This window comes from Leopardus geoffroyi, chromosome A1, assembly GCF_018350155.1.
Source record: "Leopardus geoffroyi isolate Oge1 chromosome A1, O.geoffroyi_Oge1_pat1.0, whole genome shotgun sequence".
In the NCBI taxonomy this organism is placed as follows: domain Eukaryota; kingdom Metazoa; phylum Chordata; class Mammalia; order Carnivora; family Felidae; genus Leopardus; species Leopardus geoffroyi.
The window spans coordinates 114,385,185-114,412,411 of record NC_059326.1 but is presented as its reverse complement, the minus strand read 5'-3'; the positions used below and the strand labels follow the sequence as shown (position 1 = coordinate 114,412,411).

General features: G+C 41.0%; 1 protein-coding gene across 11 annotated transcripts; it reads left to right on the top strand.

The window, feature by feature from the left end:
• The first annotated feature begins 71 nt into the window (after positions 1 to 71).
• On the top strand, positions 72 to 27,078 carry LOC123604276 (bromodomain-containing protein 8). 11 transcript variants are annotated; one of them, XM_045490141.1, is made up of 23 exons: positions 72 to 457; positions 1,396 to 1,492; positions 7,079 to 7,148; positions 8,191 to 8,240; positions 8,578 to 8,700; positions 8,824 to 8,904; positions 9,325 to 9,389; positions 10,173 to 10,309; positions 10,835 to 11,053; positions 11,445 to 11,589; positions 12,490 to 12,699; positions 13,109 to 13,389; positions 13,728 to 14,180; positions 15,889 to 15,982; positions 16,185 to 16,231; positions 17,004 to 17,218; positions 17,402 to 17,494; positions 17,688 to 17,756; positions 18,159 to 18,336; positions 19,529 to 19,633; positions 24,407 to 24,685; positions 25,961 to 26,224; positions 26,873 to 27,078. In XM_045490141.1, exons 1-23 carry the CDS (start codon positions 439 to 441, stop codon positions 27,032 to 27,034), a joined length of 3,456 nt encoding a protein of 1,151 aa, XP_045346097.1. In that variant the 5' UTR covers positions 72 to 438; the 3' UTR covers positions 27,035 to 27,078. The 11 variants fall into 11 exon arrangements, with proteins under 11 accessions (XP_045346097.1, XP_045346103.1, XP_045346128.1 ...); XM_045490147.1 differs by lacking the exons at positions 24,407 to 24,685; positions 25,961 to 26,224; positions 26,873 to 27,078 and adding exons at positions 20,118 to 20,162; positions 21,805 to 22,207; XM_045490163.1 differs by lacking the exons at positions 24,407 to 24,685; positions 25,961 to 26,224; positions 26,873 to 27,078 and adding exons at positions 20,118 to 20,162; positions 21,805 to 22,207 and having other exon boundaries at positions 370 to 461.
• Positions 27,079 to 27,227: the final 149 nt, after the last annotated feature.

Sequence of the window (27,227 nt, the reverse complement as noted above, 5' to 3'; positions counted from 1 at the left end):
GCGTTCGTTCGGCCAATCAGATAGCGGAGCCTGCAGCTGCCAATCAGCGCAAGCAAAGGGGGCGGTGGAGCCTTTTAGACCGTTTGCTCTGGTCTGACCTCTACCCTGCTCATGCGGGTCCGGGTTACCAACTGTCGGAGTTTGGATTTGGGAAAGCCTAGAATTTTTCGCGCTTAACACTTTTCCTTGGATACACGCGTTTCTTTTCTAAGAAACTTAAAGGAAATTCTGAGGTTTCAGAGCCATCCTTTTTAGCACATTGCTTCCTAAGATCGCTCAAAAAACCTGGTTTAGGGAGCTTGCTCGTCCTGAAGGTTGGGACTACGCTTCCCAGGAGGCATCGCGAACAAGCGTCGGGACTCTATTTCCCAGAGTTCCCGGGCTTAAGCCCCACCAGGCAGTCCTCCCTGAGAGGGGGTTGGAGTCTTCGGGGCCAAGATGGCGACAGGAACGGGTAGTAAGTATGTCTGCTGTTTTTGTGTGGAAGGCCTCTTAGACCCGAGACTAGGCACCACATTTCTGTCACGCGCTTAGGGAACAGGTGCAATGATTTGCTTAAGAACCCAGGGTCTTCAAAGACCTGCGCTCGATCGTACTGTGAAGACCAACGACTAGACGCCCGGAAGCGAAGGGTCTTGTGTTTCAGGGAGGCTGCGGAGATTTGAGAGGAGCAGCTCGGCGAATCTTTGTGTGTTTGGGAGCTCTGCGGGGTGAGAGATAAAGGGGCTCTGGAGTCTTGGGTGTGCAGACGAAGAAATGCCGGTAGCCGTACAGAGTAGCCTGATCTCCAAAAGCCATTCGTTTTCTGACCAACGTTTTTGAGGCCCGTACTCTATCTCCCACAGAAACAGGGTACTTTAACTGTTAGTTTTTTCGGCCACTAGGGAAACTGCGTTTTCTGCGTCTCAGCCATTTTCCTCTGTTGGATACACTGAAAAGGTCTTTTAGGCCCGACAGCTACTTGGGGGAGGAGGTACTGAGAGAAGTAAACAAGTTTATGCTAAGAAGGAGGCAGGGCACTAGGCTCGGGGTGGAGGAGCGGGTGGCCGCTCGGAATCCTGGGAAGAAGCCTTTGCGTTCAAATTTGAATAAAATGTTAAAACTGGGCCTCTCCGGGAAGTGCCTTATCTTACTCTGACCTTCCCCCTTCCATTTTTAGAATAAAACGGTAGCCATGTCATTTGAAGAAGTAAAAGGTTTGCCATATATTCAGTGCAATTCATATGGAATAATCATTCGGTGGTGGTATTTTCTTAGGTGAAAATCAATATTCGGTGATAGTAACTCATTTTGTTCTTAGAATCCGGGATGTTTTGCATTAGGCTTTTAGTCCTTACTTTGGGCCTTAGAACTAGTGTCTGGGTGGCTTGTTCTCTAAGACTTTTCTCCTTTTAGAACACAAGCTGCTGAGTACTGGCCCTACAGAGCCATGGTCCATCCGAGAGAAGCTCTGTTTAGCCTCTTCGGTTATGAGGAGTGGAGATCAAAATTGGTAAGGCATCTAAGATGGCTGCTTTCTTGGGTCTTAGAAACTTTTGGGTATTTTTTTATTACACTGGTGCAATCTTACAGTTAATCATACTAACCTTTAAGCAGTATTTGTTTTTTAACAGCTTTATTGAAATTTAATTCAAATACCATAAAAGTAACCTAGTATATTCACAGAGTTGTGTAATCATCTCCACAGACTAATTTTAGAACGTTTTCATTACTCTTAAGAGCAGTCTCTTATCCCTTCCTTAAGCTGCCACTTGACAGTCTCCTTTCCACCTCCGTAACATCCACCCCGACACACACCCTCAGGCAAATACCCCGTCTGCTTCCTCTCTAGATGGCCTATTCTGGACATTTCATATAAATGAAATTTGAGGAATAGCAGAACTATGTTTTAAAAGGGCCCCATTTTAGGGCGCCTGAGTGGCTCAGTCGGTGAAGCCTCCTACTTCGGCTCAGGTTATGATCTCAGGGTTCGTGAGTTAGAGCCCCGCGTGGGGTTCTGGGCTGAGAGCTCAGAGCTTGGAGCCTGCTTCACATTCTTTGTCTCCCTCTGTTTGCCCCTCTGCTGCTTGCACTCTGTCTCTCGCATTGTCTCAAAAGTTAGTAAACATTTAAAAAAATTTTAAAAATAAAAGGGCCCCATGGTCTTTATATTCCCACAGGCAATGAATTTTCTTTGTATACTTGACAACACTTAATGTGTGTCATGCTAGTGGGTATGAAATGGTATCTCATTGTGGTTTTGATTTGTATATCCCTGATAATTAATGTTGTTGAGCATCTTTTCAGGTGCTTATTGGTCATTTGTCTGTCTTTGGGAAAATGTCTGCTCAGATCCTTTGGATTATCTATATTTTTATTATTGAGCTTTAAGATCTGTAAATATTCTGGACACAAATTGCTTGTCAGATAATTTGCAAATTTTTCTTTTGTGTGTTGTCTTTTCATTTTTTTTTTTTGATTGGTTTAATTTATGGCACAAAAGTTTTTAATTTTGATATGTCCAATTTATTTTTTCTTGTGTTGCTTATGCTTTTGGTGTCATAGCTAAGAGACCGTTTACTTCTGTGTTTTCAAAGCTAGGTTTATTTTGTTTATGTTTTTATTTAATCTCTCCCCCATTGTGGGAGGCTCGAGCTCACAACCCTGAGATCAAGAATTGCATGCTCTTCTGACTGAGCCAGCCATGCATCCCCAAAGCTTTATAGTTTTAACTCTCTATATATGGGTCTCTGGTCCATTTTGAGTAATTTTTCTGTAGGTTGTAAGACGATCTTTTTTATATGTGGATTTGCAGTTGTCTCACTCTCCAGTCTCTGTTAAAAAGACTGTTCTTTCCCTGTTGAAATTGTCTTGGCACTCAGTATTTCTTTTTAGAGACCAGAAAGTAAGGACTCTGGTTTCCAATTTTTTTTCTTTTTTTTTTTTTTTTTTTACTTCTAGGACGTACCCGTTTTTATTTTTAACATTTGCTTGTTTTTCCTCAGAATCAAAAGACACCTTTTACTTGTCTTAAGCCTGTTAATTATTTAATAAACAAATTTTTGTTTTGTGGCACATCTCTACTATTTTAATTGTTCAAATGAGTCTACAGAGGCACCATTGCTGGTTACACTTAACATTTCTGCAGCTTTATATATTTTCCAAATGACTTAAAAATTTTTTTTAATGTTTATTTATATTTGAGAGAGAGCATGAGCAGGGGAGGGGCAGAGAGAGAGGAAGGAAGACACAGAATCCAAAGCAGGCTCCGGGCTCTGAGCTCAGCACAGAACCTGATGTGGGGCTTGAACCCATGAACTGTGAGATCATGACCTGAGCCAAAGTCGGACACTTAACCGACTGAGCCACCCAGGTGCCCTTCAAATAACTTTTTAAAGGTGAAATCTGGATATCCTAGGTAATAGCTGTTTTTAAACCAAATTAAATGGTAAACCCTAAGACAAAATGCATCACACTAATTTGATAAATCACAAATTAAAAATAGTATAAGAATACTTAAGTAAAACTTTGAAATTTTAAATTGCATTTCTTTTTTTGGAGGTACTAAATCATAAGTTTCCAAGTTCAGAATGGCACACAGTGTCTTCCATTGCTATACCTCATCTACCAGTGTTAGCATTTTCTTAGAGTTTCATTACTTGTGTTTCTCTGGCATTGATTTTATATACATTAGCAAATACATGTTTTCTTCTCCTTTTTTTTTTTTTTAATGTTTAATTTTGAAAGGGAGAGTGACAGAGCATGAGTGAGGGATGGGCAGATAGAGAGGGAGACACAGAATCTGAAGTAAGTTCCAGGCTCTGAGCTGTCAGCACAGAGCCCGACATGGGGCTGGAACCCAGGGACTGAGAGATCATGACCTGAGCCGAAGTCAGACACTTAAACTGACTGAGCCATCCAAGCACCCCTCTCCTCCTACTTTGTAAACACAAATGGTTTTATACTATATATACTGTTCTTTACCTTGCTGTTGCTTGTCTTTTTTTCTGTAACTTAGTGTATGTGAAGCTCTGTCTCATTCTGTTTTTTCTTAAGTGTCTGTGTGGTATTGTGATAAAGGTAACTGTAATTTATTTACCTGGTATTCTATTGATGGACATTTCCTAATACAAATATGACTTTGCATATTTGTATGTAAAATAAAAATAGGATTATTGGGTCAAAGAATATATGATACAGAATTTGATAAATATTTCAAATTGACCTACTCCAATTGTTTCAATTTATATTCCCTTTGGTGATATATCACAATGCTTGTTTTTTGGTTCGATCTTTCACAATATTATAAAAGGTGAGAAATGGTTCTCATATTTTTATATTTTTCATTTACATTTATCTCATGTTGAGTGTGGTTGAATATCTTTGTGTGTTAAAGAGCTGTTTATAGTGCTTTTTTTGTAAGGTGCCTTCTTCCATTTTTCTTCTTGATTATTTGTCTTTTCTCATTACTTGGGAGAGGGCTCCTTACATACTAGGGAGATTAGCCATTTGTTTGAGCTATGAGATGCATTTTTTTAAAAACCAGTGTGCCATTGTCTTTTCTTGTGGTAATATTTTTACATTAAGACTTTTAAAATACACTTAGTTTAGGGGCGCCTGGGTGGCTCAGTCGGTTAAGCGGCCGACTTTGGCTCAGGTCATGATCTTGCGGTCCGTGAGTTCGAGCCCCGCGTTGGGCTCTGTGCTCACAGCTCAGAGCCTGGAGCCTGTTTCAGATTCTCTGTCTCCCTCTCTCTGACCCTCCCCCGTTCATGCTCTGTCTCTCTGTCTCAAAAATAAATAAACGTTAAAAAAAAAAAATTAAAAAAAAAAATAATAAATAAATAAAATACACTTAGTTTATTAATTTTTTTTTGACAGGTCCTGGATTTTGTGACCTATTTAGAAAGTTCTTCTCTAGTCTGAGATTATAAAATAATTCTATGATTTTTTCTCATACTTCCATGGTTAAATTTCTTTTAATGTTAATTATTTATTTTGAGAGAGCACAAGAGCGCGCATGAACAGGTGCGCAAGAGGAGCAAAGAGAGGGAGAGAGACACTCCCAAGCAGGGATTAACTTAGTCCTTAACTGATGCTTAATTGACAGCCACCCAGGTGCCCCTAGTTAAAATTTTTTTAAACATTTAAATCTTTAGTTCATTTGGGGCTTTTCTTGGTACAAGGTGTAAATTATGTATCGAACTTTATTTTTTGTTGATAGCTATCCATATAACAATATCATAATAACAATATTATAAAGGAAAAGAGCTGTGTGATACCATTATCTCAACACAAATTGAAAAAAAACTTTTCTGTTTAAAGTTATGTAGTTTTAGGGCGCCTGGGTGGCGCAGTCGGTTGGGCGTCCGACTTCAGCCAGGTCACGATCTCGCGGTATGTGAGTTCGAGCCCCGCGTGGGGCTCTGTGCTGACTGCTCAGAGCCTGGAGCCTGTTTCAGATTCTGTGTCTCCCTCTCTCTCTGACCCTCCCCCGTTCATGCTCTGTCTCTCTCTGTCTCAAAAATAAATAAACGTTAAAAAAAAAAATTTTTTTTTTTAAATAAAAAAAATAAAGTTATGTAGTTTTTTAACCATATAGTGTGGAGAATAAGATAGGATATCCATGTATCCAGTACCTGGATTTAATAAATCTTAATAGTTTGTCATATTTTCTTCACATCCTTTTAAAGAAATAAACATAGACACAATTAAAGCCCCTTTGCATACCACTGTGATCCCATTCTAGTCTTGTTTTTATTTCTGTCTGTTTGTCTTTTTATCTACAACTTTTTATTATTTATTTATTTGTTTATTTATTTATTTATTTTTTTTTCAACGTTTATTTATTTTTGGGACAGAGAGAGACAGAGCATGAACGGGGGAGGGGCAGAGAGAGAGGGAGACACAGAATCGGAAACAGGCTCCAGGCTCTGAGCCATCAGCCCAGAGCCTGACGCGGGGCTCGAACTCACGGAGCGCGAGATCGTGACCTGGCTGAAGTCGGACGCTTAACCGACTGCGCCACCCAGGCGCCCCTATCTACAACTTTTTAAAAGATTGCTTGATTACATGATAGCCGAAATTTGTGTCATTTTTTCACTTAATATTATGTAGTACATATGTTTCTTTTTGCTACATACATTTTATAATTATTGTTATGGTCTATTTAATGTTTTGTTGAGGTGAAATGCCATAAGTTAAATCCCTTGCAGGCATTTAGGAAAAACTTAACTGCTGTTCTGATCAAGTCCACATCATGCTTTCTTCTTGGTAGTTGCTTTTTTGTTGGATTATTACTATTTTTTTAAAGTTTATTTTGAGAGAGACAGAGTGTGAGTGGGGGAGGAGCAGAGAGAGGGGGCCTCTACTGCACTCTACTAGTACAGAGCCTGACGTGGGGCTCCAACTCATGGTACTCTGAGAACATTACCTAAGCTGAAACTAAGAGTCAGAACCACCCAGGCACCCCTGTTAGGTTATTTTTTTATATTACATTCCTATGAGTTGTATTAGTGGATCAAAAGATAACTTTTTTATTAGAAAAAAAATTTTTTTACGTTTATTCATTTGGACAGAGTGGAAGTGGTGAAGGGCCAAAGAGAGAACTCCCAAGCAGGCTCCTTACTGTCAGAGCCTGATGCGGGGCTCAAACTCACAAACTGTGGGATCATGACCTGAGCTGAAGTTGTACGCTAACTGATTGAGCCACCCATGCACCCTAAAAGATAACTTTTTAGTCTGAAATATATTACAAACTGATTTTCAAAAGACAGATCTCTTTAAAAGAGCCAAAATCAACATGAAAATACTTTCTCAAATGAACAGAAATGATGATGTACTAGACTAATACCTTCACTTCAGCCAGGAAATATATCACCTGTGAGAACGGTTTCACAATGATTCTTTACCTCTAAATGATTTTAAAGTAGTTGTGTCATTTTCCATAGTCACATATTCTAGAATACTTTCTGGTGGCAATTTATTCTAAATTTTGTACTCCAAACCTTGAACTATTAGCATAGCTTCCCCTCAACCCCCACCCCTGCCCCCTTTTTTTTCTATTTAGTGTGTAATAGGCTTTTCTCATTTTGTGTAGGGTATCAGTTAGCAGAGCAATCAAGCCCTTTGCAGAACCTGGCCGCCCTCCAGACTGGTTCTCTCAAAAAGTAAGTTCCCAAGCAAGTGCTCTTTTATTTTTTATTTATTTATTTTTTCCTGTGAGTTTTTTTGTTTTTGTTTTTGTTTTTTACTTTATGTTTTTTGATTTACATTCACATTAGCATATAGCGCAAAAATGATTTCAGGAGTAGATTCCTTAATGCCCCTTACCCATTTAGCCCATCTCCCCCTGACAACCCCTCCAGTAACCCTCTGTTTGTTCTCCATATTTAAGAGTCTCTTATGTTTTGTTCCCCTCCCTGTTTTTATATTATTTTTGTTTCCCTTCTCTTATGGTTATCTGTTTTGTCTCTTAAAGTTCTCATATGAGTGAAGTCCTATGATATTTGTCTTTCTCTGACTAATTTCACTTAGCATAATATCCTCTAGTTCCATCCATGTAGGTGCAAATGGCAAGTGCTCTTTTAGAGCAGTCTTAGAGACGTGAAATGCATTCCCTTCCAGGCCTTACTCTTTAATCACAAGTCTTTTATACCTCAAAGAGAGAAGAGTTGAGAATACTGTTTCCTTTTTTCCCCACTGTTGGCCAGTCTACCCATGTATGTTCATATTATAAACTTTTCTTGTTGTGTAACTAACAGGTAAGGAGGGTCCAAGCTTGAGAGTTAGAAAGATCTGAGTTTACTATGACTTCACTTAGACTCTTTAGACCATGATTCTCAGTTGTCTCATTTGTAAAATAGAGATAAAAGGTACTTCAGGATTCTTGTAAAGATTTAGTTGAGGCAATACCAGTAAAGCGTATAGCACAATACCTTGCATGTGGTAACTACTCAGTAGATGTTAACTATACATATTGGCTATTGGGTTGCTTTTCCTTGCATATATAAATTCTAGGTTAGAAGACTCCCTGTTCTATGTCCTGGTACTAAGTATTTTGAACTGATTTGACTGCAAAGTATTTGCCCTTCTAGAGACCACTCATCTTACATATAGCTCTTCTTTGCAAGCCTTAGTTTGAGATGTTGAAACTTTGAAAGATCGTTCCTTTCCAGGCTTGTTCATCATATTTTTACTTTTTTTTCATAGCATTGTGCTTCCCAGTACTCAGAGCTTCTAGAGACCACTGAGACCCCAAAGTGAGTACAAAGCCAGGTGTTCAAGCCACATCTCTTTAGTGGAGAATGTTTACTGAGGAATCCTGTCAGTTTTATATTATTTATATTATTTATAATATATAAATATATATATAATATACTTATATATATAAATAAGTATTTTTAAATATATATAAATTTATAATATGTGATTATAATATATAAATAATATATTTATATTATTAATATTACTGGGTGATAAAAATAGAGCAGAAGTTATCTATGGTTAGATGGTGGAGAGGCTCAAAGAAAGCAAGTGGGAGTGGGAACAAATGTTCTTTTATGCAAATGTGCGTTTTTGTTTTGAAATTTTCTGCAGACGGAAAAGGGGTGAAAAGGGCGAAGTGGTAGAAACTGTTGAAGATGTCATTGTTCGGAAATTGACTGCTGAACGAGTTGAGGAACTAAAGAAAGTGATAAAGGAAACCCAAGAAAAATATAGGTACTTAGCAGAGGGAATGCCAAATGGTTGGGAGAAACCGAAGGGGCTGACTTTTGGTACTGGTCAGAATTTTTTAAATAATAGATTAAAAGACCCAGTTAACTCATTTCTCTTTATTTCTAGACGGCTGAAAAGAGATGCAGAACTAATTCAAGCTGGGCACATGGACAGCAGACTGGATGAGCTTTGCAATGACATTGTGATGTGGGTTATATTATATTGTTCTTCCTTCTGTATACCTTCCTCTGTTTTTACCCCTTTTCTCCTCAAGTATTCTGGCTTATCTCCTCCATCTGCCATCCCTTTAGTCTTGAGTGATTCTGGAAGGGAAAAGCTGCCCCATGGCCTGGTAGCTGGGAGGGGAGAATGAGTTGTAGACAATAATGTGGAATATTTCAGTGTGAAGATACAACTTAATTTTAACTTAAAAGTGGCTTTAGTTTGCCTGAATGAAGAGCTGGTAGTTAGGCAGTACACTAAAAATTTCCTGTTTTGCTGAGAAGTATTCCTTTTTAGGCCTTTCCTCCATAGAGTGCTAGCCTGGCAGAAATTTCTTTGTGAGGGTGTTATGACCTGTGGAGGAGTTAGAGCTGGCTAGGATCTTACCCTTACTTCCCGCTTTAGGAAAAAGAAATTGGAGGAAGAGGAGGCTGAAGTAAAGAGGAAGGCTACAGATGCTGCATATCAAGGTAAATGGAACCTCCTCCTGACTCCCTTTAGCAGTTAACTATATATACAGTACTGCATGTTAATAACAGTTGAAGACTATATTGTAACATAGAATCCACTAATTCCATTTTATTTGTGCACTTATCTATGTCCTCTTCTTTTTTACCACAATAAAAACATCCCTTTATATCCAGGAAGAAACTCTTGGAAAATGAGCTCTGCTCTGTTCTCACTAGACTTAGGGTCCTTTTAGGACGCGAAGGCTTGATAATATAGATGTTGAATATAATTAAGTTTTTAGGAAGCAAAGCTCTATAAGAAGATTAAGAATAGCCCAGTCATTGGATAAGAATATAAGCATTTGTAGCTCTAGCTCTGAGCCAGTGAGGTCTTTTCTCTTATTAAAAACAAAATCGTAATAATAAGTTGTTGAAGAGGATATTGAAGGATGTTTAAGCCACCTTCCTATTCCAAGAACCTATGAGATAGTTCAGTGGGTTTGCTTAGGGTGAGAATTATGCTTAGGAAAAATGAGTCTTAAAAAGTTGCTTGTCTCATGGTGACTGGCTGGCTTAGTTGGGAGAGCATTTGACATTTGATCTCAGGGCCGTGAGTTTGAGACCCATGTTGGGTGTAGAGATTACTTAAATAAACTTTTAAAAAAGAGGTATCTGTCTCCCACAAGGAGAATGCTGCTTTAATTAGGCAACGTCCCTATTCGTCTTTTATGTAATAGCAGAGTAGTGACCAGTTTCGTTTATTTAATCTTGAAAACTTAAAAATTGTTGCTTTTTATGTTTTAGCTCGTCAAGCAGTAAAGACACCCCCTCGGAGATTACCCACTGTGATGGTCCGCTCTCCTATAGATTCTGCCTCCCCAGGAGGTGATTATCCACTTGGAGACTTGACCACAACCACTATGGAAGAGGCCACCTCTGGAGTGAGTATATTTTCATCTGCAGGAATTGATCAGCAAAGGGGCAATAAGCCAGCAGAGAGCTGAGTGATGAGGAAACCACTTTTGGCCTAGAGGCAATTTCCTCTCTTGGTCTGAAGGCCAGAGACTTAATTTACCATGTTCTGTGCTCTTAAGATAAGGATGGACCTAAAAATGTTGAGCCTTTTGACCTTTTGAGAGATAGGTAAAATAAGAAGTTGTTTGTAAGTAAACTAGTTTTTTAAAATTTCTGCTGAAATGAGGGATAGTGTTCTTATAAATATAATATTGGTAGTGGTTAAGGAGTTTGTAAAAGGCAGGTTGGGTGGAATGTTTGGGTCACTGTGAGTTTGGGTGGAACAGAGAAACCTGGAAGAAACATATGGCTGAGAGCAGGAGGGATAGAGGGTTCTGGGCAGTTACACTCAGGACTAATAAAGTAATAGTTAGACACACTAACCCATCCAGATTAGTAGGGAACCTTCCAGAGTATGAGAAGTCAGATAAAGGTTCTCTGTTGTCTCTTAGGTAACCCCTGGGACTTTGCCGAGTACCCCAGTCACCTCGTTTCCTGGGATTCCTGACACCCTTCCTCCAGGCTCTGCACCCTTAGAAGCCCCCATGACCCCAGTAACAGATGATTCACCCCAGAAAAAGATGCTTGGACAGAAAGCAACTCCACCCCCCTCCCCTCTGCTGTCAGAGCTCTTGAAGAAGGGCAGCCTCCTGCCTACTAGCCCCAGACTGGTATGGAGACTTCTGTGGGTGTTTGAGAGCTGTGGTGATTTAGTACTTTGGAAGGGAGTGCCTGGGACCTAAAATACGACATGGAAAAAAAAAAGTTCAAAAGAGAAAGAGATCTCCTAATTAAATGTTAACTTAACAAAAACAGAAACAAAAAACCAATAAGTTGATAGTATCCTCGGGTCCTGAGTTATCTGAAATCACATCTGTTTTGGTTCTCTTCTACAGAGAACTCTTGTCAAATAAGTTTTAAAAAGTAGAGCTTCCCTTGTGTCTGAAATTATTCTCTATGGATATTAACTTCATGAAGTTTGGTCAACTGCTGAAGCTTTTTTGGGAAGTGGTAGTAAAGGAAAGCTTGAGTGTATCCTTCACCTCTGTTCTTCCCTAATAGGTCAGTGAGAGTGAAATGGCTGTGGCTTCTGGCCACTTGAACAGTACAGGTGTCCTCCTGGAGGTAGGCGGGGTTCTTCCCATGATACATGGTGGGGAGATGCAGCAAACACCCAACACTGTTGCAGCCTCCCCTGCTGCCTCAGGTAAGTCAATACTTTTCCATTATCTACTTTACTTCAAAGATGTTAATCTTAGTATTGACTATCTTTGGTTTCTAGCCTCTGATAATAAGCAACTGTCAATCCTAGATGTAAAGCCCAACTTTTTTTGGAGCTACCTTACCTGTTAAACCACATAGTGCCCCAGATTGTAAATCCATTCTGTCTTCTAAATAGTAATATCTCTGGATGACCACAGCATAGATAATGATGAGAAGAATAGTGAAGTTAGTAGTGAAGCTGCTTCTCTGGGGCTTGCAAAATTATGGAAAGGCGCTAGAGATATCTGAGGCTGTAGTATAGGGGATCAAGATTTGGAGCCAGAGAACTGGACTTGAGTCTCAGGCTTCCTACATTACTGATTTTGTGACCTTGGCGAGATGACTTAACTCTTGAGCTCCAGTTTGCTTTTTTATTAATTGCAACATAATGTACTTTACAAGGATGTTGAGAGAATTGAGTGAGATAGAAAAAGTAAAGCAAAGAGAAAAGCTTTACAAAATCTCAAACCTCAGTTATTGATATTTGAATGGTGTTGAACTTGGGTGGTTTACAGCATGCTTAACTGAAGCAGAAGTGACAGATTTATTCATACCAGTTTTTCGTGGTTTTGTTGTTATTGTTTGATTTTCTTCCAGTGAGAAATTTCCACCCGTTTTTCATACACCCTGTGTGTTCTAGTATTTTGGTTTATTCCTAACTTGGAAGAAGATCTTTATTAGAAAGCTTGGAAAAAGTAAGGAAATAGATAATGAGCTTACTTAAAGAAGAGTTCCTTTCATCCTTTGAGACTAAAACTTTTCTTGGTTGAGTCTTAAAGTGGCTCTTGCTTCGTATTCATGTGCTTTCCTCTTACCTCATTTTGTGTACCTCTTTGTCTGTTAGGTGCTCCTACTCTTTCCCGGCTTTTAGAAGCTGGTCCTACACAGTTCACCACTCCTCTTGCTTCCTTCACTACTGTTGCCAGTGAACCTCCAGTTAAACTTGTGCCACCCCCTGTAGAGTCTGTGTCCCAGGCTACCATTGTCATGATGCCTGCGCTGCCAGCACCATCCTCTGCTCCGGCTGTCTCCACTCCTGAGAGTGTAGCTCCAGGTGCGTCCCTGACCCACGCCCTGAGCAGCCACTAGGTCCAAAATTTCATCTCGAGCTTCAGTTAGAGAAAGCTGACCAAGAGCATCATCTCCAATTCAGATGCTTCTGTCCTGTTCTCCATGGACATCTCTATCCTTAGAAAAACAAGAATGAAAAGATGTGGGCGGGCATTTATGTGTTGGGGGAAAGGGGCTAAGTGTACACATATGAGTAGGCTTGAGAATGTGTGCTCACCCTACTTTCTAGATAAAAGTGAGAACCAAAAAACATAGGCAGATGTAGATCTAAGGTAACTTTTTGAGTTTAAGTGTGTGGGTACTTGATATCTGTCTATAGCCTTGGTTGATCTCCAGGTGGTCACTTGGTACTAGCTAAGCTTCTGAAATTCTTTTCTCTTCCTGTTATTCAGTGAGTCAGCCTGACACCTGTGTCCCCATGGAGGCTGTGGGGGATCCACATACTGTGACTGTTTCCATGGATAGCAATGAAATCTCCATGATCATCAATTCTATCAAAGAAGAGTGTTTCCGATCAGGGGTAGCCGAGGCTCCTGGAGGATCAAAGCCTCCCAGCATAGATGGGAAGGAAGATTTAGATTTGGCTGAGAAGATGGATATTGCTGTGTCCTACACAGGTGAAGAGCTGGACTTTGAGACCGTTGGAGACATCATTGCCATCATTGAGGACAAGGTAACTATTCACAGAGCCCAAAAGAATCTCTCATCAGTCCTACATAGGCTTCTCTCCTCACCCTCTCCTTGCTTCTTGTAGGTACATAAACATTTTTCCTGCTTCTGCCCATCTCCATCTCCATAGTCCCAAGCCCTTTGGTGCTCACATTAGTCCTCTCGCAGCCATCCCTGTGTTATTGGTTTGCATAGGACAGGTGCCTGCCCATTGGTTGCATCTGCTACATGGAGAAGATGGAGAGAGAAGCTATAGATTGAGGTCATTTCATTTGGTGCTAACAGAATTGAGGGACTTGGGCTTCTTTCTTTGACTTCAACAGTGTATGTATTATGGGACAGGTAGATGATCATCCTGAAGTGCTGGATGTGGCAGCAGTAGAAGCAGCACTGTCATTCTGTGAAGAGAATGATGATCCCCAGTCCCTGCCTGGCCCCTGGGAGCACCCTATCCAGCAGGAGCGGGACAAGCCAGTATCTCTCCCTGCACCGGAGATGACAGTCAAGCAAGAAAGGCTGGACTTTGAGGAAACCGAAAACAAAGGAATCCATGAACTGGTGGACATCAGGGAGCCCAGTGTTGAGATTAAAATGGAACCTGCAGAACCAGAGCAAGGCATCTCAGGTCCTGAAATAGTAGCTGGAGTTGTTCCAGCCACAAGTATGGAGCCACCAGAACTCAGAAGTCAGGACTTAGATGAGGAACCAAGAAACATTGCCCCAGGAGAGATTGCTGAAGCAGATGTTTCCGGTGGGAAAGGCGATGAGACTCCACTTACAACTGTGAAGACAGAGGTATTTAAAATTGGCCTGGGAGGGGCACCTGGATGGTTCAGTCGGTTAAGCAGGCAACTCTTGATTCTGGCTCAGGTCATGATTTCACTATTCCTGGGACTGAGCCCTAGCTGTGGCTCTGGCTCTGTGCTGTCAGCAGAGCCTGCTTGGGAATCAATCTCTCTCTTTCTCTCTCTCTCTCTTTCTTTCTCTCTCTCTCTCTCTCTCTCTCTCTCCCTCCCTCCCTCCCTCCCCTCCTTCTGCACCTCCACTTGCATGTGTGCGAGCTCTCTTTCTCTCTCAAAAATAAATAAATATTAGGGGCGCCTGGGTGTCTCAGTTGGTTAAGTGTCTAACTCTTGGTTTCAACTCAGGTCATGATCTTACAGTTCGTGATTAGAGCCCCACATCGGGCTCTGCGCTGGCAGTGCAGAGCCTGCTTGGGATCCTCTCTCTCTCCCTCTCTGCCCCTCCCCTGCTCATGGCCACTGTCTCTCTTACTCAAACTTTTTTTTTATTTTTTTATTTTTTTTTATTTATTTATTTTTTTTTAATTTTCTTTTTCAACGTTTATTTATTTTTGGGACAGAGAGAGACAGAGCATGAATGGGGGAGGGGCAGAGAGAGAGGGAGACACAGAATCGGAAACAGGCTCCAGGCTCCGAGCCATCAGCCCAGAGCCCGACGCGGGGCTCGAACTCACGGACCGCAAGATCGTGACCTGGCCGAAGTCGGACGCCCAACCGACTGCGCCACCCAGGCACCCCTCAAACTTTTTTTTTAAAGAAAAGCTTCAAAAATTAAAAAAAAAAATAAGTAAATAAAATCGACCTGGGAGGATGGAGGGTTATACTTTAGGTAAGAAGTGACTGCTTAAGGGGTGCCTGGGTGGCTTAGTTGGTTGGGCGTCTGACTTTGGCTCAGGTCATGATCTCGCAGTTCATGAGTTTGAGCCCCACGTTAGGCTCTGTGCTGACAGCTCGGAGCCTGGAGCCTGCTTTAGATTCTGTGTCTCCCTCTCTCTCTGCCCCTCTCCCTCTCACGCTCTGTTTCTCTCAGAAATAAACGTTTAAAAAAAAGTGATGCTTGGGGCGCCTGGGTGGCGCAGTCGGTTAAGCGTCCGACTTCAGCCAGGTCACGATCTCGCGGTCCGTGAGTTCGAGCCCCGCGTCGGGCTCTGGGCTGATGGCTCAGAGCCTGGAGCCTGTTTCCGATTCTGTGTCTCCCTCTCTCTCTGCCCCTCCCCCGTTCATGCTCTGTCTCTCTCTGTCCCAAAAATAAATAAACGTTGAAAAAAAAAAAAAAAAAGTGATGCTTAGGCCTTTGGTTTTCCTGTTGCATTCCTGAATTGTCACATGGTTGATGTGGCCATAGTCTGTAGGTGTGATCATTGCTATATATGCTTATCCTGTTCCTTGTAAGGTGACCATTAGATTCCTTTTACGTGGGTAGGACTAAGAGTTTCTTCTGTAGTCTCATCATTAAAAAATAAACTTCTGGGGGTGCCTGGGTGGCTCAGTCGGTTAAGCATGTGACTTTGGCTCAGGTCATGATCTTGCAGTTCATGTGTTTGGGCCCTGTGTCTGCTTCAGATTCTATATCTCCCTCTCTCTCTTCCCCTCCCTGCTCATTCTCTCTCTCTTGAAAAGAAATGAACATTGAAAAAATAAACTTCTGTAGCTGAAGTGATGTATCAGTATTTAGGGTATGTATTCTTTTTGGTCTTCAGGCATCCCCTGAAAGCATGTTGTCTCCATCACATGGCTCAAATCCCATTGAAGATCCTTTAGAGGCAGAGACTCAGCACAAGTTTGAAATGTCAGGTAAATAATAAGCCCAGGAAATCTGAACTCTGTAACTAACTTGAAATCCTTTGCTTAGGCTTCTTGAGGGATTGTGGGTTGTGGGCAAGTAGAGGAGGTAGAATAGGTCAGCATGGAAAGGAGAGCTGCAGGGGATTATTGTCCATAGGAAGGGGAAGGCTAAGGTGGAAAAATCTTCAGGTAGTCTTTCTCTCCTCTGCAGACTCATTGAAAGAAGAATCAGGGACTATTTTTGGAAGCCAGATAAAGGTATTTCAGACTTTTCTTTATTCCTCTTGCTGTGTGACTAGATTTCCCAATAGCACTACCTTTGTAATAAATTTCAGTGAACGTGCATCTTTTTTTCTGAGATGAGACTGGTTAAAGGAGTTGCGTGGGGAAAAGTTGCAGTGGACAGTCAGGCATACTGGCAGTACTGTGGCCACATGTGCTTCCCATCTGAAAGAATATGTGAATTTCACACAGAGCTTTCTTTTGCATTTATAATGCGCAAAGAAACTTTGATACCTCAGAGTGATTTGGAGTAAATAGGGATGCCAGAGTCAGGGAGAACATACAAGAAATCAAATTATTACTCTATCCAAAGAAAGTTATCCAGAGTTTTCTTTTTAGAATTACTAAAGTAGTTATAAACAGTAATAAACATTTAAAGTGATGCGATGTGAGCTTGCTCCATCAGATGAGACACAAAATAAAAACTATTTTTGATAACTTTGTACCCAGGGTCAGAGTTCCTCTCAAGAGCAAGGGGAAAGAAGGAACGCCTCTTAGCTTAGTCTTAAGTAAGTAGCTTTTTTTTTTCTTCCTTTTAAAAAGATCCTGGGTCTTCTTCTTTGTCCAGGTTCTAAATTAAACTTGATCAGTTAGTGTAAGTAGATGGTAGTATAAGTGATAGAGAGCTCAGTCAGGAAACAGTGTGAGGCCATTTTCTAGAACTGATCTAACCCAAAAGATCATGTTTAATGACACTTTGCTGGATAGCTTTGCTTGCATTTGTTGACCGGAGCACACTGTGTCTAAGGATGCCCCAGGTGAGGATGAGGAGGAAGATGGAGTCAGTGAAGCGGCCAGCCTCGAGGAGGCTAAGGAAGAAGATCAAGGAGAAGGCTATTTGTCAGAAATGGATAATGAACCCCCTGTGAGCGAGAGTGATGATGGCTTTAGCATACACAATGCTACGCTGCAGTCCCATACACTGGCAGACTCCATCCCCAGCAGCCCTGCTTCTTCACAGTTGTGAGTATCTGAGATTCTTCTTTGAGGTCAAGATAGTGAAGGTGAGAAGTGAGAGAGTCTTACTTTTTCATCTTCTCTTTCTTGGTCTGGAACTAATAGTGGACAAGAAATGATGAGGATTTTTTTTTTTTTTTTTTCTTTATTTTGACTTATGCTTGATGGGACTCTCTTCTTTTATTTCAGCTCTGTCTGTAGTGAGGATCAAGAAGCTATTCAGGCACAGAAAATCTGGAAGAAAGCTATCATGCTTGTATGGAGAGCTGCAGCTAATCATAGGTGAGTGAGCTTTACCAGTCAGTAGGAACATTTTCTCCTATTCCTCCTGCATGTTTGTGACTAGAGAAGAGTCTGAGTAGGTTTATATGGGATTGGTGGCATTGGCTCTTACAACCTTTAGCTACTTAAATCATGTTCCCTCACCTGCTTCTGAAGGATAAGTAAGTAATTGCACCTTACTCTTTTTGGACAGATATGCCAATGTCTTCCTGCAGCCTGTTACAGATGATATAGCACCTGGCTACCATAGCATTGTACAGAGGTAAGCCATGATCCATTCAGCATACTGACTTGCCTGAATTGTAAATTGTTTAGTCTTAATGGATTTTTGCTTTAGACAGTAAGTTTAAAGCAAATGTTTTTGATGTGAGTAAAGGTAACCAGGTGGTAAGCTAATCATTTCAGTGGCTGGATCACCAAAGATAGTCTAAAAGAACCCCCTTTATTACCTTTCCCAGCCAATACTTACTGTATAGATTAACTTTGGTTTTTGGATTAAGTGCATATTTTGGGGTGAGGGGGTTAGTATTTGAGTCCTGGTAGCTAAGACTAAGGGTATATATGAGAAGATGTATATGGTAATAATATATTCAGATCCATTTGGGTCCTCTTCTCCTCCATTTATCTGTTTTTGTTTTTTTTTGTTTTTTTTTTTTTTTTTTAGGCCTATGGATTTGTCAACTATTAAGAAAAACATTGAAAATGGACTGATTCGCAGCACAGCTGAATTTCAGCGTGACATTATGCTGATGTTCCAGAATGCTGTAATGTATAATAGCTCAGACCATGATGTCTATCATATGGCAGTAGAAATGCAGCGAGATGTCTTAGAGCAGATCCAGGTACTTTGAGGATCTTTAGTATTTTAGCAAGGATGAAATGAAAATATTCAGGTGAAGGGTTGATACTGATGTCAAGAAAGGGTACTGTGGCTTTTACATAGAATATTCATCAGGGACACAATTAGGAACATAAAATTTTATTCTTGCTGGATTCATGTTGGTTTTCTCATGTTGGCTTGGTAAAAGAGTTATGAGAATATTCTCCCTTGGGCAAATAACTTCAGTTTCCTGAAGTTTTTAAATAATTCATTTATAAAATGGTAAACACCTTTTTAAAAATTATATCAAGTGTGTACATAGTAAACAGGATATAGTTTATTCTTTCCATCATGGATAATCGACTTCTATAGTAGTATTACCAGACACCCTTTGGGATATTGGGCTTCCAAGGGATGTTATCTGTCTATTGTCTGCTAAAGTAAATTGCCTAATGACTTTTGGTTCAAGTTTTTTTCTCTTTCTCATTCTTAAGAGATATTTATTTTGTATGATGGCCAAAAAAAAGTTATGTGTATTTAGGGGCGCCTGGGTGGCTCAGTAGGTTAAGCATCTGACTTTGGTGCAGGTCATGATCTCACAGCTTGGGAGTTCAGGCCCCGTGTCGGGCCCTGTGCTGACACCTTGGACAGAGCTTGGAGCCTGCTTCAGATTCTGTGTCTCCCTCTGTCTCTGCCCCTCCCCTACTTGTTCTTTCCCTCTCTCTCTCTCTCTCTCTCAAATATTAATATTTTATTATTTAAAAAAAAAATTTTTTTTTTTCAACGTTTATTTATTTTTGGGACAGAGAGAGAGAGAGCATGAACGGGGGAGGGGCAGAGAGAGAGGGAGACACAGAATCGGAAACAGGCTCCAGGCTCTGAGCCATCAGCCCAGAGCCTGACGCGGGGCTCGAACTCACAGACCGCGAGATCGTGACCTGGCTGAAGTCGGACGCTTAACCGACTGCGCCACCCAGGCGCCCCTCAAGTATTAATATTTTAAAAAAGGTTATAGATATTTAGCATTTTTAGTTCCTTTAGCATATGTAACTAGAATTAAAACCTGAAATGCAAAACTTGTAATCAGTTGAGAAGTTGTTTGAATGCTATTTGCAAAAGGGTACTACATGAAATCCTGTTTACAAGCCAGAAGTGTCTGAATTCTTCCATACTGGCTCAGATCTTGGGGCCAACCCTGTTTCTTTTCCCTGTAGCAATTCCTCGCCACACAGTTGATTATGCAGACATCTGAGTCTGGGATCAGTGCTAAAAGTCTTCGAGGGAGAGATTCTACCCGCAAACAGGATTCTTCAGAGAAGGTGAGGAGACCAAGAAGGAGCCTTGTATGCCAGTGTTCCAGTGCTAGAAGTCTGAAGCATCTAAGGAGCCTTATGTTACTACTTGCTACTTGGTAACTGCTGGGCTGCTACATTCCAGTGGTGTATAGACATATGTACATCTTAAGATGGTGGTGGTTTGCACTTATCCAAACATTGAAGAAACCTGCTGTGACTGAAGGGCCCAGTCATACAAGAAATTGTGAGCTGAATGAGTGAATTATTAGTTTCTCTACGTGAGTGCTTGCATGGTGGGGAAAATGACTTGCAGCAATCGGGGACCATCCGTTCCTGTTCCAGACGCATAATGGCCAGACTGCTTTTGGTTCTCTTTCCTCTTGTTCTTGAGTTTTTTTTTAATTTTGTCTTTGTGTATGTGGTGCTTGTGTCTCTGTCCTGAGGTTTGGGGTGCTTGTGGCTGAGAGTTTCTGTGGAACCTGATCAGTGTTTGTTTGTCCTCTAACAGGACAGTGTCCCCATGGGCTCTCCTGCCTTCCTTCTCTCTCTCTTTGTAAGTATTGAATGGCTGCAAGGGGTGGTGTTGCCACAAAAATTCTCAGCTCCTGCTGGGGGTGGGTGGCAGAGGGAAATCCAACATGCAGACCGTGGCAGTGTCTTGAACTTCTCTTTATTCAGGTCATTAAGAAACTGTCTCTTCTGCATTTCTGTCTTTCTGCATGTGTGTGTGTGTGGGCTGGGTAGGGACTATTTATGAGTTCACTGGGCTGAAATGAGGTACTCTTGGTAAGGATCTAGGATGCATCTACTCCTCATTTCTTGACTCCACCTTTTGCCAATTCTTTTCTTACAAATAAATGATTGCTCAGAGCAGCCGCTACTAGCTGGCTTCTAAAAAGTGTTCCTCATACCAGCAGATGCCCAGCACATAATTATTTTCTTTTCCCCTAATATTAAGTTGCATGACTGATGCCTGATACACAAACACTCTATACAATTTAAGATAAGGCTCTTAGGAACAGTGACCACTACATATAGTAGTGGCTGGTAGAATTAGAGATAAACTTAGTAAAGCTAGCCCTAAACAATTATCGTTTTCCTCTGTAAATTGAACAATCCTCTGGCTCTGTGTTCATATGGGGCATTGAGGCATGATGTAACGGAAGAACATCAGGCTAGAAAACCACATGTTCTGAAACTCACTGGATTATCCGTTGGAGCCTTGTTTTCCTCATCTGTGTGATGGAGCTCATATAACGAGGTACCTGTCCAGCCTACCTCACAGGGATGTTGTGAGGATAAAATGAGACAATAAGTATGGAACTGGCTTGAAAAAAATTAAAGTGTTACACAAATGCAAGGTGGTATTTTTATTCTTCATGTCGCCTCAAAGGCAACTTGTGTTCATGAGCTTTTAAAATTTTAGAGTCCTTGCATGTTAAGAATGTAAAAATGGCCTAGCCCAGCAAAAGTGTTCACTGATTCATCTTGCCTACAGGCTTCATTCAGCCTGTACCACAGACGGAACACTGTAATCTCCCTTCTTTCCTATTGGCCTGCAACAATGACTGTGGATCCCCAAGCAGTTGGCTGGCTGTTGCAAAGCTGGTTAATAGGATCTTTTATCTATTGAAGACAGCAAAGTATTGCACGAGAGGAAGGAGCTGGGCTGCAGGGAGAGAGCAGCAAATGGAAAGAAGCCTTCTGATTGTCCTGATCTCATGGAAAACAACTGTCAGGAGGTGCTAGGGAACTAGTGCCAGGGTCAGTCTGCAGGAAAGGCCTTTCTTATAGGGACCAACAGCTGGACAGGTATGTTAGCCAAGAATCTCACTATCCACTGCCCTTTCTGACCCTCCCACCTTTCTTTTACTCTTCCTCTTTCTTTGAACATGGTTTGGGGCCTGGGTGGGATGACTAATAGTCATTCTTTGGGACCCCAGGTGAACCCCAGTGACCTCTGTAGTGGGCAGGAGCAAGATACTCTGTCCTGCATTACCTCTCACAAACTATTGCCAGGAAGTTTTAGCCCACTCTGTGGGAAGACAGATCTATGCCCTTCATATCCTGGATTTTTCTGCTGATTCTCTTCCTCTTTCCCCATGAAACCAAATCCCCAATATTGTTGCAACTTCTCTCTCACCTCCTCAGCAACTTGTACTCATGCTCCCTTTCTTTGTCTGCCTGTCATCTAGGATGGGGGAACCAGGGGGCGCCGCTGTGCCATTGAAGCAGATATGAAGATGAAAAAGTGAAGCTTCAGAGTACCCTCACTGAGCTGAACCTGAAGTAGAAGTAAACAAGATAGAGCTTGGGCTTGTGGGCCCAGTTCCAGAAGTGGAAGTTACAGAAGAGGAGGCATCTGGGCCATGTGACATGAGCTGGGGAAATCTCTCTCAAGAGAGTTGGAGTAGCACAGTTGCCTGTTTTAGGGCAAAAATCATGGGCTGTGTTAATGTCCTAATGTGTAGCTAGCAGATTGTAGCTAGTTTGTACTGTCTTGTGAAGTGTACAGACTTTTTAAAAAAACAAAAACAGAAAAACACCTGTGAAATGTGTGTGTACACAATACACAATAAACTCTGAAAGAAAAGCCTAGTCTTTGGTGTGTTCTCTCTGTGTATGCGAATGAGAAACTTGTGGGGTTTTTTTCTGCATGATAATTGTTTTATCATCTCTGGAAACGAGATTATTGCGGGGGGAGTGGTATTATAAATATGAGCTGTTCAACTGCTTGGAGAAGGTAAGTAACCAAGACTGAATTTAGAAATAATGTTTTAAAGTGTTGCATCATGCAATGAGGATAATCTTATTAAGCTTTTCTTGAATGTTTGGGAAAACAAAGTTCTCAGTGTTCTGTTCATGGCATTGCTTTTGAAGAAGATTAGAGCATGGACATAGGTCGTACTGACCTTTTTCTCAGACATTGGTTCTACCTAGTTTACTGTCTTTGCAGATGATATTTTTAGGACATTATACTATTTCCTTCCTATTTCTATATGTAGGGTTTATGTGTAGTTTAAAAGTCATTGTTGGGGTGCTTGGGTGGCTCAGTCGGGTAAGCATCTGACTGGCTCGGCTCATGATCCCGCGGTTCTTGAGTTTGAGCCTCCACGTCGGGCTCTGTGCTGACAGCTCAGAGCCTGGAGCCTACTTCAGGTTCTGTGTCCCCCTCTCTCTGCACCTCCCCCACTCATGCTCTGTCTCTCAAAAACTAAACTTTAAAAAAATAAAAATAATAAATTCATTGTTATCTGAAGGCTAAAATCCATGTAAGAGTTAACAAATTTATCATCTAAGTTTATTCTAAATTTTGTTACTAAATAACTGAAACGAAATAGTTATGAGCCTTATTATAAAGAAATAGGTCAATAAAAAAGAAATAGACATAGGGTATTGTCTAGAATGTAGAACCTCCTTAAGAAAGATGTGTTTAAGAAAGTTATTGGAAGTTGCGGATCTTTATGGCTTGAACTATATAGCTTGTTATGATGCTCAAGAAGTAGAAGATATGTTCCTGTGAAGTGATAGAAAAGAGTTCAGTCAATCCAGGAGTTAGAAGGTTAAGTAACTGTAGTATATTCTCAAAGCAGTCTACAAACTTGCATGTGATACAAGCAGTGAGGCCCTAAAAATTAGGAGAGCACTGTGGAGGAGATCCGTTAAAGGACATAGACTTTGGCTTGGCAGAGAAGGTGATGGGTGAGCTTGGCAGAGCAGATTAGATTAAAGATCAAGACACTGACCACGAGGCTATGACATTTATTCCGGAACAGAGGATGAACTTTGAGAAAAATAGTGGATGAAAATGGGGAAGTGGGTTTGCTTACTGAATACCAGAGAAGGAAAGAGGATTAAGTAAATAGCGTTGATGGCGGGCATAAGGTAATTGGGGAGAGCAAATGATTTTGGAGATATTCAGGAAGTGATAATGAGTTTTAGAAATGTTGAGTTGAAGCAGGTGGTAGAGCACCTGAAGGGAATTGACTTTTGGATGCATGGAAAAATGAGACCAGAATACACATAAGTAAAGGTAAAGGTTTAGGAGCCATTTGAATAGGAGTCATCTGATCAAAGTTGAAACCTTAAAATACAGACATTATTTTAAGGAAGTATTCATGAGGAAGCAGAGGCCAAGCAATATAGAAGACAAGGATTTCTTGAAACTTGTAAAAGGGAGGATAAAGGGGTAAGAAAACCAGGATCGTGTAAATGAGAAGGAGGGTATTTTTAAAACTTGATATTGCAGTTCTCATTCTGAGAAGTGAGCGATAAATATGATCTGGAGGGTGCTTCAGGTAATTTTAAAGGATGTTTTGAGGATTTAATGGTTGATAAATTTAAAATGCCTGTACACTGAGCAAAGTATCTCTTGTCTTTCAAATGGATTGCCTTCCAATTGAGTTTAAGGGTGATTTGGGATAGAGGAATTCTGTTCAACTAGCTAACTATGCTCTTGTCCTTCCTTCCTTCCTTCCTTCCTTCCTTCCTTCCTTCCTTCCTTCCTTCCTTCCTTCCTTCCTTCCTTCCTTCCTGAGTATAAGGAAACCCAAGAAAGAATTACTGGGTAATACCTTTGTTAAACTATTTTAACTGTTTGACATGGGGCTTTTTCATTTTATTCCCAATGACAAAGATTTCCTCTCCTGTCTCCCTTCAGCTAGCTTTTATTCTTTCTAATGGTGAGTAGAAAGAAATTTCTGATCCTTTATCTTTCTACTCAACTTTGGAGATGGAAACGTCTTGAAAACAGTGATGTGAGTGAATTTAATGCATTTTTTTTCTGTGTATTTACAGATGGGGCATGAGTGGGTTTGGTTGGATTCAGAGCAAGACTATCCCAATGACTCTGAGCTGAGCAACGACTGCAGGTCCCTCTTCAGCTCATGGGATTCCAGTCTGGATCTTGATGTGGGAAGCTGGAGAGAAACAGAGGAGCCAGGGGCTGAGGAACTAGAGGAAAGCAGCCCAGGGAGAGAACCTAGTGAGCTGCTTGTGGGGGACGGAAGCAGTGAGGAATCTCAGGAAGAGGCAGAGCAAGTCAGCTGCCAGAATCTGCTCCACTTTCTTTCTGAGGTAATGGGGAGCCATTGTTTCCAAAGTTTGGAAGTCCCAAGTTTCTAAGAGAATGCTTACCCATACACATTTCTACCACTTTTGATATTGTTGACTAAAACAAAAGCTCCATAGTGGCAAGAACTAAGTTAATGGCTATGTCTCTAGCACTTGGTGCTAATACAAAATGTGTGCCAAATATGTACTTTTTGGCTGAATGTTCTAAGATTCCAGGTATTAGAAGCCCAAGGTCATAGGAAGTGGGATTTGTCTGTGTAGGACTACCTTATGAATAGCATTGCAGTTTGTTTTTCTGAGTTATGGGAGGCAATGCCCAGACTCTTTTTGAAGCTTATAACGTGACTTGAAGGCAGTATTTTGCAGTGTCCTTATTACCTTGGTTAAGGTTTACCACCAGCAATAAACTAAATTGGACAGAGTCTGTGTGGCAACTTCACACATTCAGGAGAACCTAGGTAAAGATCAGCAAGAATCCACCTCCTGTGTTGTGTTCGTTCTATCTGGATTGTCCATGGCGGATAAAAATTTTCAGCATTTTTCTAGACTGCCACTCCCAATTGATCACGGTTGACACAACGTGAACAATGAGAACGCAAGCTTCTTGAAGAGGCAAGAACGATATCTATCTTGTTTACTATTAGGTGCCTAGCAACTAGTCCAGTGTCTGTGTATATGAGATATTTTATACATTTTATTTTAAAAATTTTTTTAAATGTTTATTTATTTTTGAGAAAGACATACAGTATGAGTGGAGGAGAGACAGAGAGAGAGTAAGACACAGAATCCAAAACAGGCTTCAGGCTCTGAGCTGTCAGCACAGAGCCTGGCATGGGGCTCAAACCCACAAACTATGAGATCATGACCTGAGCTGAAGTCGGATGCTCAACCGACTGAGCCACCCAGGCGCCCCCATTTTATTATTTTTTTAATGTTTATTTATTTATTTTGAGAGAGAGCACAAGCAGAGGAAGGACAGTGAGAGATAGAGAGACAGTAACTGAGGCAGGCTCCAGTCTGTGAGCTGTCAGCACAGCCTGATGCGGGGCTTAAACCAACAAACTGCGAGATCATGACCTGAGCTGAAGTTGGACACAGCCAACTGAGCCACCCAGGTGCCCCGATATTTTATACATTTTAAATGATGGAATGAATGAATTAATCCATTTCCATCTCAAACTTAGTCACATTCACAGTATAATCATGTAACATTATTAATATGTAGATGATCGTTTCTATTGGTGTTCCTATGCATCTAATAATAAACTATGATTGCAGGTAGCTTATTTAATGGAGCCACTGTGCATTAGCAGCAAAGAATCAAGTGAAGGTTGCTGCCTTTCGTCTGGTGCCAAACAACAGGAGGGAAGGGAAATTGAAGCTACTGAAGGAGAAGAACCATGTAGAGAGCCCGGACAGTTTTCAGCCTGGGTAGACACCTTAGTAGCTAAGAAGTCACTGGGAGAAGATGGAAGGCCAGAGGTGGCTCCAACTCCCTCAGATGTTTGTGCAATTCAGCAACTACGCACAGAGAGTGAAGAAGTAAGTGGATAACTTAAACCATCTGACTGATTGGTCCTCTGTCCAGGGAGGCAGAACAGAGTGGTTACTGCATATAGGTTATCTCCAGTGAGTTAGCTACCTGGGCTCAAATCCTAGTTTTAGCACCATTTAGCTGTCTGACCTTGGGTGTGTCAGTGAACATCTTAGAACCTCAGCTTTTTCTGCTGTAAATGGAATAATGGTGCTTTCTCTACCTTAGGTTTGCTATGAAATCTAAATGAGACATTTCGTGTAAAGCTCTTAGCTTAGTACTTGGCTCATAGTAAGCAATGAATAAAATTTAGAATGCCATTGTCGCTAATATTGTCTGATCCACTAGACTAGTTAACTTAAGGTCCACATGTCATGCTGACAGTTTTAAAAGAATACAGCATCTATCTAGCAATTAGTATATTGCTTTTTCATTTTTTTCTTGGGGTATGGCATCGCAGTTCTCCAGACATATTGTTAGCAAGAAATCATTGATGTAGGTCTAGTTAAGTCACCTTTTCTATGATTTCTTTTATAGCTTTATATAATTGACCCTTCTCATCTTAAGGTCAGATTTCATTTACCCCGTGCAGGTAGAATTACCTTGCAGATAGTAAATCTCTTTGTAAAGTTTCCTTTGTTGCCTGGCATTCTCAGGGGAAGGTTCAGCAAGAATCCAAAGAGGAGGACAAGGGTGAAGGGTATGTGTCAGAGTTGGAAGACCAGCCCTGTTCAGGTGAGTGTGATGATGGCTTCAGCATTCAGGAGACTCCTTTGGTGGATATCCTTTTCAGCCGTGCTACCTCCTCAAAGTCGTAAGTATGGATTTTATCCAAGGTTGTTAAGATTCAGACTTTTATTTATGCCTATTTGTTTTTGTTTTTGTTTTTTTTTTAGTGTTTATTTATTTTTGAGACAGAGAGAGACACAGCATGAGCAGGGAAGGGGCAGAGAGAGAGGGAGACATAGAATGTGAAGCAGGCTCCAGGCTCTGAGCTGTCAGCACAGAGCC

What these genes read in the sequence shown, in the direction of transcription:
- LOC123604276 (XM_045490141.1), top strand. An exon ending in AGCCCTGCTTCTTCACAGTT is followed by an intron (nt 17,219 to 17,401) that starts GTGAGTATCTGA and finishes CTTTTATTTCAG; the next exon opens with CTCTGTCTGTAGTGAGGATC. An exon ending in AGAGCTGCAGCTAATCATAG is followed by an intron (nt 17,495 to 17,687) that starts GTGAGTGAGCTT and finishes CTTTTTGGACAG; the next exon opens with ATATGCCAATGTCTTCCTGC.